The following is a 19,355-nucleotide window of genomic DNA, read 5'->3' as shown; positions in this document are numbered from 1 at the left end:
AGAAGGACTGAATGACAGGGTTGTCATTCATTAATATAGAAATGTCAACAGTATTGCAATAGTTGTTTGCAGTAAATAACTGATTTTTGTTGAAATTAAAATTCACAAGCCTGTGATTGGCCTGTTCTAAACGATTGAAAAAAAGAAGATGTTTTTTCATGACAGGAGTATAAGTTTGAGTTATCAGCAAAAAGAGCCACTTTAGATGTAAGGTTATCAGGAAGATCATTAATGTAGATAAGAAACAAAACAGGACCAAGGATAGAACTTTGAGGTACCCCAGAAGTTACTGGAATTGAAGAAGAGTGTTAGCTTTAAAGGATGACTTTGATAAGGCAGTTAAAAAGAAACAATTTGATAATATCAAAAACTTTCCCAGATACAGCATATAAAGCAATCTTATGGAGAAGGCCAGCATGCCAAACTTATATCAACAGCATTAGCCCTAGCCTCTCCGCCTCTATCTGATGTACAATAAAATCTTTCAGTCACAGTAGTTAGCAAGTCAGCTGTAGACGAAAAGATGGAAAACCATATTGATTGTCTGACAGTAAGATTTTGATCCAAGATTGGATGTGAGAAATTTGTTGATTAAAGACTCAAAGACCTTGCTAATAACAGAAAGAAGGCTGATTGGAAGATAATTGGAGGGATCTGAATGTACTCCAAACGAGAAAATTAGAACCACAGATGCCAATTTCCAATAGGCAGGAAAACAATACTCGGTCAAGCACTTATTAAATAGTTTAGAGAGAATTAAAGAGAGTTCTGGAGAACAATTTTGTAAGACTTTTTTTTTTCCTTTAAAACATTCGTCTTATGTTTATTTTTTATAAATGAGGGGGCGATTGTTTATAGTTGAGTTTTTAATGGTCAAAAAATAAATAAAAACTATCAACACTTAATGTTTTCTGCATAAACTATTTTAAAAGACTGTTTAAATAATAATCTAATTAAAAAAAGTTTTTGTGTAATGCAAGTGGCTAAACACGTAAGTGAAATCATCATTTCGTACACGGAATTCAAATAGCGTATAAAAATTTGCTTAGATTCTTTTACTGTATCTGTCCCTGCATGCTTTAAAAACTTTCATATGGTTTTTTTCCTTGTATTTCAACCCTTTAAAACTCTCCCATCGTCATGTTTTCCTGACTCATACAATCTACAACTTTTCGAGTCTTCTGTCAACCATTTCCTTGTTCTTAAACTCTATTTTTATTTTTTCTAGTAATAATAACTTAATAGTGGTTGCTTTGTTGGGAGTGAATCAGATTTTTTTTTTTTATTCAATAATTAGTTTATTTTGATATTGGTTCTAGAAAAATATCCCTCCCTCCCTACCCCGAAAAAAAAAATCAGAATAAGAAGAAAAAAAACGAAGATTAATGAAAGCAAAGATTGCTGCCACAGCCCAACCCTTAGTTGATGTAGCAACACTCCTATCAGCAGCAGGCTATAAGATAGTTGATGTATGTGCATTAAAACTTATTTAAATTCAGGTACAAAGAAATAAAAACATAGAAATTTACTGCTGTGTACAGTTCACTGCTTGCAACTGTATATGAATATCTATATATATATATATGTATATATATATATATATATATATTCATATACAGTTGCAATATATATATATATATATATATATATATATATATATATATATATATATATATATATATATATATATATATATATATATATATATATATATATATATATATATATATGAATAAATATAGCGTGGAAAATAATGGTCAGTCAAATGATAAAAAATTGCCACCTAAAATGACCAAAATTATCTCCCAAAATGAATAATTATGATGTAAAAAAAAATAATCATGATAAGTTTTGGAAAATGCTTATACCAAAATTTCATAAAATCTTTTAAATTTTAAATTAACGTTTAAAATAGTTTTATTGTTTACGACATGCTACTTTAATTTGGTTTGTGGACAAATTTATAATGTAAACTATATCTTCTTTTTTTTTTTGCTTCACTTATTTAAATTATTACTTTCATTTTACTGGTGGTTATACACCTCTTTTTCATGAATGATTGAATTTCTTATTTTATTACTGTTTTAATAAAAATATTTAATATATTATTTCTATAATAATATAAAAATATATCATAATTGCTGTATTTAACTGAGAACATTTTTTCTTTTAATTGTACTTACTATTACTTTAAATATCGCCTTTTTTTTTCTTTCTTTAAATATTTTTATTTATTTTCTCGTAAGTTTTTGCTGCAAATGTAATAAACAAATGAATGATTTATAGGTAAATTTAAAATTTTCTATAGAAGAATTATCTTAAAAATATGTACATTTAATAAAATCTCTTTTTATGTAACACTAGTCATTTTTGTAGTAGTGTTTCATAAAACAGTTGTTTTACAAGTATTAAGTATGAAGTTTTAATAGTAAAAAATTTGCGCACTAACAATTGCTAATAAAATTATAATTTTAACAACTTTTAAAATGAGCAGAGATAAACTATTTTATATCTCTACTCAATTTAAAGAATCCTTATCATTTCTTTAATCAAACATTAAGATATGTCAATAAATACCTTATTAAATCATATGAAGAAGCTGTTTGGGATATAAAATCTTGCAGAGTTTATATCTTAAAATTGTAAAAAATTATTCTTGTAGTTTTTCTCATTAAAGGGAGGTAAGGTATTGACAGTTCTTACATATAAAATCCTTCCTAAAAATCTTTAAATAGTTGGTTTGCGGTAATATTACAATTATGTTGCCGTAGGAATTAACATGATGGTTTATGAACCATTTTAGAAAAAGACAGAACAAGAAAGCTATTTTTGATAGATATGATAATAATTTATTTAATTACATTTTTATTTTATTTTTTGAACTTTATATGTAATGTTTCTATTGTTTATTTTGTGTGTGTGTGTGTGTGTGTATATATATATATATATATATATATATATATATATATATATATATATATATATATATATATATATATATATACATATATATTTATATTTATTTATATATATATATATTTATTTATATATATATATATATATATATATATATATATATATATATATATATATATATATATGTATATATATATATTTACACGCACACACACACAAATATACATTATGTTTAGTAACAAAGAAGTCTTTCGTGTTTACATTTTGATGCCACTGTTACCTTGTTTTCCAGGTAACATCAAATATTTTAAAGTATTTTTGTGTTTATTATTGATTTTAGTTTTATTATATCATAGATTAAATCACTTATATTATGCCATTTGTAGCATGAAAAAGAGATGCCAACTATCTCAACTCAACTCTAAAGTAGTATTATAAAACCAAAATGTTACTCAGGAAAGGAACACTTTGGTTTTATATCTACTTTAGCATGGATACTGATAAAAGGAATATTTAAGTTTTGAGTTGTGACACTCGGTCCCAGGCAAAATCACTTAAATAAAAACATTTTCAAGGTATTCAAATTTTATGAAAAAATTTGAATACCTTTATACTATTTTGTTAAAGTAAAAATATATAGATGAGTTCTTATGCCATAATGTAGTGTATAGATTTATAATGTAAATGCTCTACACTTTAGATATAAATTTACAATAATTTATTTTTTTACAATGAGTTTATTTTTGTGTTTCTATAAATATAAAAGGTTTCTATAAATATAGATAAAAATATATAAAATTGATGAGATTTAGTATATTTTGTGTATTAGTATATTTTAATTTAATCAGCATAGTACTATGGTGATTGCATTAAAACATATTAATTACAGGGTTTTATTTTGTGGGAAACCAGTACTTAATGGTGTACAAAAGTGTTTGATCTAAGGCTGCGATTCTTTGTTTTTTTTGCGATTCTTTGCGATTTTTTGTTATTTTTAACAATCTAGCTGATAGCAAAAAGAATGCAAATGAATGCACAGACAATACTGGCATTCTACATATTCTTTAATGGTTTACTCTTGTAAATGTCATCAAGGGTAACAAATATTTGTTATAATTGACAATAACTTGAATTTTGATATTAATTTGTACAATTTTACAAGACTAATGCTTCTAAAATCAATAGGTTTAAGTTTAACATCTGAAATATACTGCACAAAAATGTTCTGATTCTCTTTCATTTGAGAATTAAAAATTGAGAATTAAAAATCAATTTAGTTATATTATTTTGAAATATCAGTTTTATGAAACATGAGTTAAATAAATTAGTTTGATTAAACTCGTGTTTTTAAATTATTTCATGCAATATAACCGCAAGTTAAGTTTAATCTTGCTCAAAGTTCTTTTTACTTAATGGGTGTAAAATACGCTAAATTTTTTTACTATTACACTGGCTGTACACACTTTTTTTTTTTTTTTTTTTTTTTTTACATACGCACTTTTCAATTACTCCTTTTTCTGAAAATGACTATGAACCTTTACTACTTTGCCTTACATAAGTTTTTATAATCAGGTTTGGTTTGAAGGTTTGTTTCATAAAAATTCTATTTTTATTTTCAAAAGGTGAAATAGGCACTTCTAGCGCAACCTCCATGTTATATATTGAATCTTGGAACTTAAAGTCTTGTAATAAAATTATTAATCGTCTTAAGACAGCAGGAGGTAATATCATTTTTATATTTAACATTATACAGCATGCAATATTTTTTTTAGTTCCACAATTTCAATTTTTTTCTTTCAGTTTTTGATTTTTAGTATTTTATTTTGAATATCTCCTATTTTTTTTTTTTTTTTTTATTGTTTTTTTTTTTTTAAGAATTAAAGTGAGTAAACATATGCGAGTACTTTTATATAATTTTGTGAGGACTATACTCCCAAAAAACAACCCACTTTTCCTAAAAAATAAAGAAAAATTATTTAACAAAAAGTTTTTTTTGAAAATATGCATAAAATAATAATTTAATAATCTTTATGTTTTGCGCATACAAAAATTGTTTTGTGTTTTAATGGATGTTATTTAAAATATTTAAAACAGTTATTATTGTTCTTCTTCTTATTATTTTTTAATTCATTTTTAATTGAGTTTTATGGTTTTTTATTTTATATAATTCAGTTCACGATCCATCACCATATATAAGTTTTTATTCTCTAAGGAGTTATGCTAATCTAGCTGGAAAACTGGTACAATTTTTTTTGCTTTTGAAACCAATATTCTTTAATCAATTGTGACATTTTGAAGAAAAAAAAATCTCTTATAGGTGACTGTACCTGTGTACATTCATAGCAAGCTTCTAATTGTTGATGACTCTGTTGCAGTGATAGGATCAGGTACGATTTACAAAAAAAATTTAAGAATTTTTTTTTTTTTTTTTAATTATGATTAAACAGAATGTCAAAAAAAAAAGTTTTTGTTGTTTTTTTCACTTTTAGCTAACATCAATGATCGAAGCATGCTAGGTTCAAGGGATTCAGAAATTGGTGTATGTATACAAGACTATAAATTTGTAAGTTTCTTTTTAATAATTGAATTTATCAAGTATGAACTTGAATTTTTAATCCTTCTAAATTGTTCAAAACAGCAGTTCATCCATAGTTATTTAAACTTTTTGTTTTACTTCAGTCATCGAGATGTTGAATAAGTCCAATCAAAGATAAAAAGAATTTCAAAAAGTATGAAAATTAATCTAAATAATGTATTAGATATATATTTAAACAGCCAATATCTGCATAGCCAGAATTTGTAGGGTCCAGTCTTTTTTAATGTAATTATTTTATGTTTTATATCATATCTTTATAATTAACAAATTAATGTAAAATAATTAAAAGTTGGATTTTTAAAAGAGTTTATAAAAAAAAGGTTCAGTTGTTATGCAATTTTATCCTTAATTTTTGCATTTTTCAAAATTTTCGTTTTCTTTTGAGAGTGGTGGGGAAAAAGTTACATATTTGGAAAACATACTGAAAATCTGGAAAATGTATTATTTTGCTTTATTTATTTCAGGAAAAATTCAGGGAATTTAAAGAATGAAAATAGGTTTACCTGAAAAAGTTATTTTTTCAGGGGCAACTCATGGGGAAGAGGGGAATCAAATCCTAAAAGTCATTGTGAAACCTGACTTCCCTAATTCCTACCACTGGCTATGCACTTGATATCAGTTAAGTTTAAAATTTTAAATATAAATTATAAATATAAACTTTAATTGAATATTAAACAAGTAATAATATCAAGTAATAATAATAGTAATAATAACAATATATATAATATCATATCAGAATAGTAATATACTATAATATAAATGTTAAAATATGAAATTAAATTAAATGTTAAAAATCATTTTATTTTTTATTTTAAACTTTTAAATATTTTCTTAATTTCTTAAAAATTTGTAAAACATTTATGAAAAAAGTTGCATAAATTATTATTATTTAAAATAAAGTCATCAAGGCAACATCAGTTGATAAATTTAAACACCTACAGGACAATTTTCAGTCGGTTGCTACAGCTCATTATTTACCGTAAATGCCACACAAAAGTGGCCAACATACGAGTTGGGTATAGATGCGTATATTCAGCTGATGATGGTTAACAAGGCTGTGGCTTTGTGTAACTTAACTAAATGAAAATAAATCTTCATGTTGTTAATCTAATTATAAGATTCTCCAGCGAAAAATGATGAAAAATATGAAGTTCCCCAGTGGTTGATAATGGTGTGATACTTAGAAAAAACCTATCTATTGTTTAGTCATCTTGAAATGGTTAGAAATGACACAAGAGCAGTTAAATTTTGTTTGATTGTTTTCATATTTGGGTGAAGTACTCTGGGTAAAGTTTCTTCAAACAAACTAGTATGAAGCTTTTTTAAAGCTTTTTTTTTTGCATACGCACTTTTCAATTACTCCTTTTTCTGAAAATGACTATGAACCTTTACTACTTTGCCTTACATAAGTTTTTATAATCAGGTTTGGTTTGAAGGTTTGTTTCATAAAAATTCTATTTTTATTTTCAAAAGGTGAAATAGGCACTTCTAGCGCAACCTCCATGTTATATATTGAATCTTGGAACTTAAAGTCTTGTAATAAAATTATTAATCGTCTTTTTTTTCTATAAGTCTTTTTTTTCTCAGACAATTTTTTTTCACTATTCTAAAGCTAAGAATGTTTTCTTACTGTTCTAAAACTAAAATCTTACCAACCTTTTAGTAGTAAGCAACTGGGGTTGATATTTGACCAGGGCTGGGGCCAGGTTTAATAAATAATGGCTTGGATTGGTTTTGTGACCAAAGCTACATAAACATTTCACAATGGTTTAAATGGTGGACATGAGTAAAATATTTAATTTTTTGAAATTTAATTTAATTTTTGTATACTTAAATGGCATGCAGATTTAAGTAAAAAAAAAAAGTTTTTTGTTTTCTTAAAAAGTTAAGGCAATGCAAAGCTGAACAATTAGGAAGAAAAAAAACACTTTAAAACCAAACAGAGTTTTTGAGTATACTCAAAAAAAAGATTGTAGATCTAAAACTTGGAAAATTATTACGTAACAGTAAGGGATAAAGAGCCTAATATTAATAGTACTTCTTGAAGATAATTTTCATAAAAGTGATATAAAAACTGTGAATTTTTGCACATGATTTTGCTGTAGTTTTTGAATATTTCAGTCATTATCTCAACAACCAATAAAGGTGCCACACTAAACCTTATATGGTTTCCAAACTACAAAGTAAAAGCTTTTATTTGCTTTCATTAAGCTTTTTAACTTAAAAGCTATTAATTTTTCTTTTATAACTTCTTTAGGGTAGACCAGGGTCGAATGTATCAATTTAGCTTTGAGCCGAAATTTAGTTCTGTTACAACTATTAAATAATTTGACTGTCGACTAAATCAACTAATATATTTTCAAAGTCGATTTAGTCAAAATATGGGAATAATTTTTTTTTTTTTTTTTGAAATAAATTGTAATAAAAATAATTAAGTAACTTATTTGCTTTCTATTTTTTAACATCATATCATTTAAATATTAATGGAGCAAAACAAAATGAGAAAAGAGCTGCTCTGACAACGGGACAATTTATTCCCAGACCCCAATGATTTAGGGGCTACCTTAAATACTTGCTTTATATCAAATATATAAATATATATATATATATATATTAAAATCATATTTACAATGTGATTATATTGATGACCTTATACCCAAGGCCCCGAGCCAGCATGGAGCGGCCTTGTACGAAAGTATTTATAAAAATCAAAAGCATCAAGTAAACAAAAGAAATACATAACCAAAAGTTTAATTAGGTAGAGGAAGTTTGTGTACCTAGGTCCACCCCACTTTATTTGAATACTATAAAGTTTTAAGTAATGCTTCTCAGTGAGGTGATTAGTTGTAAAAATATTATTATTTTTATCCTATTTTGGTTCTCAGGGAGTGTTGCTATGGCAAGTTATAATCGGAAAACACTTTTTGATGGTCTAAAGTAAGTTTTTGCCGCTGGTATCTTAGATTGTTTTACAATCCTAAAGGAAATGCTTTCCTATAAGTTCTTGAATATTATATTGTTTGTTACTTAATGCTTAATGTAAAGTACTAAGTTTGATGTTCAATAATTCTCCTCTCAATTGGGGTTCGTTAATAGATGACATTTTTAATGAGGCTTTCATTTCTTTTACAAAGTGCCATAAAGCTTGCTTGTACCTAGGGTCATATGTTTCTTGCATTTGTTTTGGGACTACCATTTTATGCGTAGACTTATTTGTCAGTTTTGCTCAGAGCAATTAGTCAATTTTGTTATTTAAATGTTGCAATTAAGTAACACTAGATAAATTAGTTGAAAGCAATCTAAGATTAAATAAATTTTTTATCAAATTTATGTCTCTTTGTTGTCAATTTATTATGGAATTAAACCTAATTTTCAGAGAGCTGCTCTAGGTACAACAGATAGTGGCCTTAAATACAATTTAAAAAAAGCTTATTGTACCTAGGACCACTAATTTTGAAACCTTTCTACATTGTGGACTTTTATAGCCAATATACTTAAACTAATACAAAATAATTAGTATAGAGATATGATCATATCCATGAATTTAGGCATTGAAAATATCCAACCCTGGGTACACAAACTTTCCCTATAATTATTTTTTTAATTTTTAAGGTGCTCTCAAAAGTTATGGTCTTATCACAGAGCACCGCGGAAGAGAATAATGCCATGAGTTAGATAAAACTTTAAGTAAACAAAAAACTAATAGTTGTAAAAGTACATACTATTATTACTAAATGAAAAAAAAATTTAAAATTGAAAAGTTATATTGAATGAAAAGATATAAGGATTTTAAAACTTTTACTCAACTAAATTGACTTTTAGTTGATTAGTAGGAAGTCATTAGTTGATTCAAAGTCAACTAATTTTGACTTTCGACTAGTCAACTTTTAGTTGATTTAGTCAAAGTTGATAACAACACTAAAAATATGGCCTTTCTGATGACAGCCTTATTAACATGCAAAATAATTTATATTAATTATTTTATTCATTATATCAAATAGTACTAGTATAAATCATAAAATACCGTATTTCAGAGTCACATGGCATGGCAAATGGGCAAGTAAAACATTTTTAATTTTTAACATAACAGTAACTTTTTTTTCTTAAATAATATCATTTTATTATAAAGATGAACTACAATACAACATATACTGTTATTGTATTGGAACATTAAATTAACATTTTTTTTTAGATATTGTTATTGTATTAAAAAGATTCATTGCAATAGAGTATTTATTGTTAATGTATTACAATATTACAATAATTGTAAACCATAGATATTGTTATTGTGTCTTTAAAAAATTAATACAATAATATCTATTGGTTCTGTTATTATTTTCATTACAATTACTAAGTCCGAACCCAAGATGGGAAAGCATCAAACTCTAGATAGGACAGCATTGAACTCTAGATGGGACAGCATTGAACCCTAGATGGGACAGTAGATCAAGCTTAGCAGCTAGAGCAGGTCCAACAACATTTACATTGTAAATTTAGGCCTTGTCTAAAAGAGAGAAGACCTCTATAAGAAAACTGACGAAATATTTATTTTATTTATTTATTTATTTGCTGTGGTGAGCATATGATCACTGAGTAGTAAGTGACTGGGGTTGATATTTGACCAAGGCCAGGGCTGAGTTTGATAAAATATAGCTAGGGTTGGGGCCGGGTTTGTGACCAGGGTCTGCATAAACATTTATACATCCTAAAGTAAATTTTTTAAATTCAAATTTCATAATATATTTTGTATATATATGCTTATATAAACATCATTATGATCAACAGTATCATTATTATTATCATCATGATCATCATGATCATCATCATCAACAGCATAAAAAAGGGAAGCCTGATATGATGATCATCATCATCATCATGATAATGATGATCATCATTATCATCATCATCATCATTAGACTTAGCTTACTCTTTTATGCTGTTTCTCTAATATAAACAATCTAGAGCATTTTTTTTTTCATAACTAAAGCTCATTGATACAATATGTAAGGCACTCTCTTAAAGTTTTCTTACTTCTATCACTACCATTTTCTACTGAAGTTGCTACATCTCTACATGCTGATACCTAAATTACTTTAATCTTTTCTGACAAACATTGTTCGATACAACGTTTTTAATAATCTAAGATTATGCCTCCTTTTTTTGTCTAGAGTCACACCACGCATCCATCTAATTGTCTTCTCTTTTGGCAAATACTACACCATATAAATACTAAAGTTTATATAACAATGAAAAGATATTGTATGCCAGCATCTAAATAAATAGCAAACGTATGTTTATATCCATAATATGTATGCATAGAATGCATCTTGGAAGCTTTTATTCCTTCTGGAATAAAAGTTTGGAGGCTTTTATTACTTCTCTTCAATATTAAGTCTCATTCTACTCCACATTTTTCACCATCTTGAGCAGTTGCTTTATTAAACATTAATCATTTTTTCATTTTTTTTACAAGAACATCTCTCTTAAGAACAAATGCCTCTTTATTATTGCAAAAAGCCAATTTAAAAAAGTCCTGTCTGATGTTAAGCTCTGTTATTCTCAGTTTACTAAATCTTGTATCTTATTTCAAATGTTAGGTTCTAGAGACTTTTGGTTAGTCTTCAACAATGTTATTAACTAAAGTAAGTTTAACATTTAATCTCTAATTCATGGGTTTAATCTTTTTTACCTCTCCCCAGAATAATGCAGAGTTATTTGCAAAGAAATCTTACTTTAATTTGACTCTTGAATATAATGACCATACTCTTCTTTGACAGTTAAACAGATTAAACCATAGTTAAACATCGAAATCACTCTGGCTTTTAATGCTAAAGTTAGTTCTCAATTAAACGCTTTTACAGTTTGTGCTCCAGAATAGATTTCCATCATAGTCTTAAAAAAGTGTTCTCCAGAATTCTCTTCAATTTTTGCTAAACTTTTAAAAAGTGCTAAATAAGTAGTTGCAATTTTTCAAAACTTTAGAAAACACTTTGACCTCTCCAACTATCCTACGATTAATCTTCACTCTGTTATTAGTTTCTTTATATAAAGGTTTTGAGGTTATGAAACTATTTCTTTCAAACTCCAGCAGTAAAGTTATTCTTTAAGACCTACTTGCTTCTTTATTTTAAGTAACTTTAAGGGTACCACAAGGTTCTTTCTTTGCTCCTGTATTGTGTCTTATCAACAATAAGTGGTTCTATTTGCTGACGACTCAACTTTATACTCTTGTCTTGACAAAACTCACTTTTTAATTGCTTAGAACAAGCAGCTAATTTTAAATCTGATCTCTTTTTGTAACAGCCTTAGGCTTGCAGTGGCTTTAAATTCTGATTTAAATTCTGGGCTTAAAATCCACAATTTTTGTTAAAAAACTCATTTATTTACTGCAAAGAAATACTGCAATATTGTAGGCATTCTAATATTGACGAATAACAACCCTCTTAGTTTGAGCCACTTTCCCATTATTGTAAGGTTGCATTTCTTTCTTTTTTCTTCAAATACTATCATGGTCAATAGGGTGGTCCTTAAAGCAATAAAAAAAAATTTTTTTTGAAATGTTAAGCTCCCACCCTTTTAAAATGTTCCTTTGGGTAACAAGAGAGCCTGCAAAAAATATTTATGCAATCAGACAGTGTTGTGAGGTCGCCCAGCTTGTCTTTTTATAGGGTATAGCAAACATGAACACCGATTACGATTATTCCGAAAAGAGTAATTGACTGAAGTGACAGTTCAACAGTATTCTTATTAGTGTTTGTAACTCATAGTTAATGTAATGGCAGTGTAGAGATATAGTATTACTAGTGTAGTGTGTTGTAATTGTTCAATGTTCAAAATCACCACAGTAATGACTAAATTAGCAGGCCTATAAGACAGTCTGTGCCTGCAGTGTTGACTTGAGGCAATCCGGGTAGCGACGTCGGTGATCGGCCACAACTTGCAGAAGGAATTGGAACTGGTCCTCATCATGGGTTATGAGTTTATTTAACTCCTGCACAAGGGCTACACCCCGTTCAGCATTGTCATTTGTGACCAGAAGTTTGTTCACAATTGTTGTGCTTTGCTTGTAATCATCTCTGCCTTCCCATGTTTCGGGGTCCGCGCACAAGAAATCAGAACTAATGTGGAGACTGCTGAGAAGATCACGAGTGTTTGAAGTTACGAAGTCCTCTAAGTTGTGTTGCGATGACTCGCTGGCTTTTAGAATGATTCATTTTGGACCAGGTTGAACAGATTGTTTGGACTGTAGTGCATCCACCATGTTTCGTTTTGTCTCGGATGAAACGTTTGGATCGAAAAAGGCAAGGCCCACTAAATATTCCGACAGATACCACAAGTGATGTTCAAGCTTCTTGCAAGTAGCTATGGCAATTTTTTCGTCAAACTGCCTGTAGCTGTAGAGATTCTGAAGCAGTTGAAGGTCATTACGAGGAGCGCTGGCAGCCAGTGGTGCAGTGAACCAGGCTTTCAGATATATGATGACTGTGAAGACGCACATCTTACGGAGGCCTTTCTCTTCAAATGCTGTGAGCTTAAATTGTGACCGGAACATCCAGACTTTGAGTGAGTATATAACTTTCGACATCCATCTAGCGTGATGCATGGCACCTGGTGCCATGAAGTTGATTCCACGTGCAGGATCGGAAGAACCTCCGAGGAAGATGATGGACAGCTGGAGGAGTTCACGATAGTCCTCTCGCACTGACTCACGGAGCAACTGGCTATGAGCAAATTCCAGTGTTTCCTGCTTCACTGCGTACGGAATTTCACCCAACTCTGAGCCTGTCTCATACTTTGTCTGATCCAAAACGGACCATTTCTGCTGAAATCTTTTAAAAAGCAGAACCTCTGGGGCAGACGAGGGGGTAAGGCTTGCTGTAAATGCAGCTCCGGCCAACAGCTCCATTATATGATGGCGACATGCCAAGTACAGCAAATCCTTGCCAAGTGCTCGCTCAATTTCAACACAGGCCCCAATGTGAATTCCAGTATTTGAGCTGGTTGTGTCGAAACACATTCCAATAACACGATCTTGGACTCTCCACTCTTGAAGTGCTTGGACTACCGCTGACGCCTGATTTTTTCCTGTTCCACCAACCATCTTGCTTACCTTCAACAACTGACAGACACCAAAACCTGTAACTATTATTGGAAGGCGGTCAACATGATCTTTGCCACAAAGATCCTGCATTAACTTGCCATCCCAATGTACTGTCAACGGTACATCACTTGACAAATTGTTCTTCAAAGCTGCTGCAATTTCCGACCGATATCTCTCACGTCCACGCTTTATAGTGCTACGGTTTATACTGAGGTCGCTGATGTCATATCCCAAACTTTGAGCAGTTTCAGCAATGACGAAAGTGGCTTTCCTGTCGCTCATTTTGGTGCGATCTAATGCAGCAGCTAACTGAGGTGTTATTACTTTTTTCGTTGCTCTTATTTTTTTTTTTGGTGGAGTACAGAACTTATGCGCACTGAATTCACCATCATCATCGATGCGCTCTTCTTCACTGATGTAGTCTTTTTCATCCAACACTGCACTGGCTGAAGCCTGAGCCCATTGGTCCTTCGCTCGTTTTCTTCTAGCATTTTCCAGCTCAGTACGCTTTGCCTTCCGTTCTTCCTTGGCTACCAGTGCTGTGTCGATTGAGCCCATATAACCTCGTCGACCAGGTTCCCGCTGTGCGGCAAGAAACTCGAGATCTTCCTGGATTTTTATCTTCGTGACAACGTTAGCGTGAGCGATATCAAGGAGATCGTTCATTTTGCCACAAAATTGGGTTTCATTTTATGTATGCGACTCCGACTGGCGTGTTTTGTGCTTTTTCAGAGTTGACCATTCCTTATACAGTAGCTCCAACTTGGCAATGGCATGATCCTTCCGGCAAGTTGGAATACGAGCAATGTTCCAGACTTTTGTCACCTCTTCAATCACATACGATGATGCTTGGCGTGTTGTGAGTCTAAGATTGAGATGATGATGACAGAAAAGCCCTAGTGCTTCACCATTTGATGCAAGGCGGATGCTGGAAACTGCAGTAGTTGGTTCACCCAGGAGATATAGTGCCGACTTACTATGTGTTGTCATGTTTCGCCTACAAAGTGAAATAAAGAACAAATAAAGTTCACACAGTGCGATGGGACATGCGTTAGGCCCATAGGCTATTTCTTAAAATGATAAAATGGTCAATCGCTCATGAAATTCATATTAATTGTAGAAAGTGTTAAGTGATGCAAAATTAATAAGTAGTAAATTGCTTTCAATGCATAAAAAAAATTACAGCAATTGATTTTTTGCGCTGCCTACAAATACAACGAATGACGCAATACAATTTCAACTGGTCAAGGAGCAAAAAACAAAATGAAACGATAAATTTATACTCACTATTCCTGGTTTGAAGATTCCTTTGACTCCTTGTATTGTATTTACTGAGTTGAATTGCAGATAGTGAGACGTTTCTATTCCATTAACTGGTAATTATCTCACAAAACACGCATTAATATTTTGAAAAATGACTTTTATGCTAAATGACGTCAACCAACATGCATCAAAGAATACTTATTACTTAATTAGTTGATGGTTGATATTACTAAACACCTGAATCGACCACAAGGTGAAAGTGTTGATTAGTTTCAATGTTTCATGAACAAGTTTCATAAACTAATTTTTTTTTTAAATAAGCCAAAATAACATTTATAGAACATGCTTGGGCGACCTCTAAACATCAACCAAATGTATAAATATTTTTACACAAACATCTTATCATATAAACGAACAATTCTAGGGGGTGGGAGCACAACATTTCAACTTTTCATTTTTAAGGACCACCCTAATGGTCAATGCTCAAATAAGCTATCATCTCTATAACGATAAATGAAAAATCATTCTTGCTTGGCTTTTTATTCAAAAGTTGCATCCTTTTATTGTATTCTCTATTTTAAAGTGACTCATAACTTAATAGTGGTTGTTTGCAATCTTGTTGGAAGTAAATTAGAGTTTAAAAATATATAAAATGTATGCCTGTAAATAGTAAATGTAAGCATAAAATTATAATATATTAAGTATTATAAATATTTTCTAGCCCCAGCTATCAACCCCTGCTAAATCCTATAAATTTGCTGGGGCCGGGTTTGCAAGTAGATTTGCTTTGAGTAGTAAATCACTTTAGCAACAAGTTTAATAACTACAGTTTAAAATATTAAAAATCATATTAAAAATCATCAAGTTTTTTTAAAAAATCAACACTTTTTTTTTAATAATTTTTTTTTTTATTTGATAAGTTTAACATCTGATTTAACAATGATTTGATAAGTTTAACATCTGATTTAACACTGATTTGATAAGTTTAATATCTAATTTAACACTGGTTTGATATGTTTAACATAGAGTGGCAATTTGTTCTAAATTGGGATATGCAATTAGTAAAACAGTTTCTTCTAATTGATACATTTCTCAAAACAGCAAGTGTCTGCTGTTTTGAGAAATGTATCTTTGATTGTGGATATATTCACGAACACTTCCAGCTTGTCCTGTTAGTTAACAAAAGTAAGATACCATTTTAAGCTGATATTAATTTAATGATATTAAGCTGATAAATTATTAACACATTTAAAAAAGATAATTTCTTTCTCTTTTCATGGATAAAGCTCTTCTATTTCTTTTTTTAGTTAATATTTTTTAGTTAATCTTTTTATTCTTTTCTTTTAAAGTAGCTCTGAGCATCCTGGAATTAGTCTTGTTGCTCTATGTTGCACTCTTTTTCAATAAGAATATTTTTCTAAAAATGGATTCTAAAAAAGACATGTATTCAAGATGAGGGCGTACTAGCAAAAACATACCAATTTTACTATATCAGTGTTTAAATATGAAAATGTTTGTCGGACCTAAAATTCTATTTAGAAACAAATACAGATATGTGATAATCATATTTCAGATTGTAATGACATCAGTCCTTACAAGGTCAATCAAAAGATTTATAGAGGTAGAGAATGAAATCAGGAGTAAGGGAATGGAGAAGCACAATAAAGAAAGGCAATCTTTTAAAATTTATCAGCCACAGCGAGCCATAAGTAGTCACGAAAAAGAGATAGCATTCAAGATTGGCTTCCTGTTCTAAGCAATTAAAGTATGATGACTTTTTGCCATAACTGTTGTATATAGTAATTATGAATGACCACAAATATTTAGAAACATCTTAAGTTTTTGCCACAATTTTTAAAACTTGCTGTATAGTGTAGAAAACAAAAAATGCTCAAGCAAAAAGTTTACATGTAGCCTTTCCCATTCAGGCATCTGAAATTTTTATTGTAAATTTCTATGTTTGGTAAAAAAGTTAGAACTATTTTATATGCTTTTCTGGGTAAGTTGTTTGTTTCAAAATAAAACATGGAAGATATAAGGCAATTTTTTAACCAGGTGTCCATTCTAGTATCAACCTGTTAACAGATTCAAGGATATCCTAATATAAAAAAATTAGTCCTAATATTGGTACATTTCATTCTTATTCATTTTCATTTAGGTTGATGGCATCATGAATGGCTTTAAGGTCAAAGTTGGTCAATTTGCTTCCAGCTTGCGCAAAAAATTGTTTCAAGAACACCTTGGTTTACTTAATCAACCTGTTGGAAATGTTTTAGATCCCATAAGTGACCATTTTTACAATGTAATTTTTATAATTTCACTTACATTAGGAATATAGTATTTGAAGTTTGTTAAATAAATTTTTGATAAAAGTTGTATAATAATAAAAATTTAATATTTATAATATTATATATTTATAATATTTAGAAAACATGGAAACAGAGAGCTGTCAACAATAGTGAAATTTATGAAAAGGTTTTTTATTTAATTATTTTTTATAAGTTTGTTATATTTATTATATTTTACCCTCTTATTTTTTTGTATTGTATTATAATGTTTTCCCCTCCTTTACCTACACACATACACTAAACATGCATATTATAATTTGTTTTTTCTTTTTAAATATCTCAGTTTTATATATATATATATATATATATATATATATATATATATATATATATATATATATATATATATATATATATATATATATATATATATATATGTATATATGTATATATATATAAAGATAAATGATAAAAGCTGTCACTTCATAACTGCATGCAGAAACTTCCAGCAATTCAGAAGTAAATATTTTGTTATATAACCTATAAGTGCAGAAACTTCCAACAAATTAGAAGTAAACTCTTTGTGATTACTCTGTAGTCTTCTATTGGTATTATTTATAAAAGGTCCCACAAAAGATCCGACAAAAGGTCCAACAAAAAGATATCAATGTAGTTAAAGAATAATTAAACATTTTGTCTTCTAAATTTTTAAAATCTGTGATTAATGGCGTGTACCTTTTTTTATTTAATCCAAGTATTTCTTTAAATTCTTTATGCTACAGTCTTTATGTTTTATAAGAGATGTTGTCAGAAGCAAGAAATTGTTCTTTGTATTTGCAAATGTTTAGTTGTATTTTTACTTAATATAACAGGAAATCAAACTTCATAAAACGAGTTGACTGATTCTTTGTATATAAACATTGTAAAAAAGTTGTATTTATTGAAAATTATTGTTTTATACTGTTACTAGTCTAAAGTTATTTTTAAATGGTTAGGTTGTCAGTCTATATAAAGAAATTTAGTTTTTAATTTTTTTTTTTTTAATTTTTAACTATTTTTTTAAATTTTAACTTTAATTTTTTTTTAATTTTAATTCCAACTTTTTCTTTTTTTATATATATATATACCAACTCAGATTTTGTAGACTTGCTTTTGCAGTTAATCATTTTACAGTGCCACCAATACTATCACATGGCGACTTACCATGACTTGTAGCAAAACATGTCCACTCTGACTTGTTTTCTTTTTCTGGTATTCAAAGTATTTAACCTAATCAGCAAATTAACATCAATAAAATAAAATTTGGTGATTTTATTCTGTGTAAATATGATACATTTCAATGGATTGGTATGATAAATGAAATTGACAATATTGAGCAAGATGTTGTGGTAACATTTATGGACCTGCACGGTCTTTTTAACAAACTTTTCAGGCCGTCTAGAGCAGACGAGTGTTGGGTTCATAATTTGTATCATTGATGCACCTGTAACAACAACTGGGCATATGTATACTTTGACGTTTGACACACTTAAGCAAATCTTAACACAATCTTCACACTTTTTTTTTTGTATTTTACTTTGTAAATAATTAAATGAAATGGAACAAATAAGTACAGTCCAAAAAAAATTTTGAAAACAATCTTTTAAAGTTATACTTACTTTATTAAAAATGCAAAAAAAAAAAAATTTTATTTGAGAAAATAAGTGGGGCATGGCCCTAGTGCCATGGACCCTCTGGTTGTCTGCCCTGGAAACAATTTTAAAACATTCATTAGGACTACACAAATGCTGAAAGTTTCAAAGCTCCAGTTTGTTTGGAAGGTAGTGAAAAATCTATCACAAGATTCCAATACAAAAAAGTGAGGCACATGCCCCAGGCCCCTCCTCTCCCTGATGTCTTAGGCCCTCGTAACAATTTTAACATGCACGTTCATTGGCACTGCAGAAATGACAGTTTCAAAGATCCAGCTAGTCTGGAAGGTAGTAAATAATCAATCGCAATATTCTGCTACAAAAAAGTGGGGGCCATGCCCTGTTAACCATATATGGAAATTCATATACTTGCAGATTAAAATCCTTATAATTTCTGAATAATCAATAAATATATATATGTGAGAGATCAATGAATGTATAATGATGTGTAATTTTTTTTGGTGTTAGCCAGTGGCATTGAGCTGGCTAACACCCTGATA

The 19,355-nt window shown here is 29.2% G+C and overlaps 1 protein-coding gene across 3 annotated transcripts in view; it reads left to right on the top strand.

Moving 5' to 3' along the window:
- LOC100213342 (phospholipase D1) overlaps positions 1–19,355 on the top strand; it is a 65,082-nt gene that overhangs the window by 41,467 nt on the left and 4,260 nt on the right. For 2 of the 3 annotated variants that reach the window (XM_065814461.1, XM_065814460.1), the window contains exons 16-22: positions 3,153–3,208; positions 4,539–4,637; positions 5,089–5,156; positions 5,234–5,303; positions 5,406–5,479; positions 17,035–17,178; positions 17,304–17,351. In XM_065814461.1, coding sequence (XP_065670533.1) covers positions 3,153–3,208; positions 4,539–4,637; positions 5,089–5,156; positions 5,234–5,303; positions 5,406–5,479; positions 17,035–17,178; positions 17,304–17,351 — 559 coding nt within the window. Of the gene's footprint in view, positions 1–3,152; positions 3,209–4,538; positions 4,638–5,088; positions 5,157–5,233; positions 5,304–5,405; positions 5,480–5,595; positions 5,646–17,034; positions 17,179–17,303; positions 17,352–19,355 lie in introns of those variants that run through there. The other variant, XM_065814462.1, reaches the window with a different exon arrangement.

Source organism: Hydra vulgaris, chromosome 12 (assembly GCF_038396675.1).
Source record: "Hydra vulgaris chromosome 12, alternate assembly HydraT2T_AEP".
NCBI classification, from domain to species: domain Eukaryota; kingdom Metazoa; phylum Cnidaria; class Hydrozoa; order Anthoathecata; family Hydridae; genus Hydra; species Hydra vulgaris.
The sequence above is the reverse complement of the archived record's forward strand: the minus strand, read 5'-3'. Positions and strand labels throughout refer to the sequence as shown.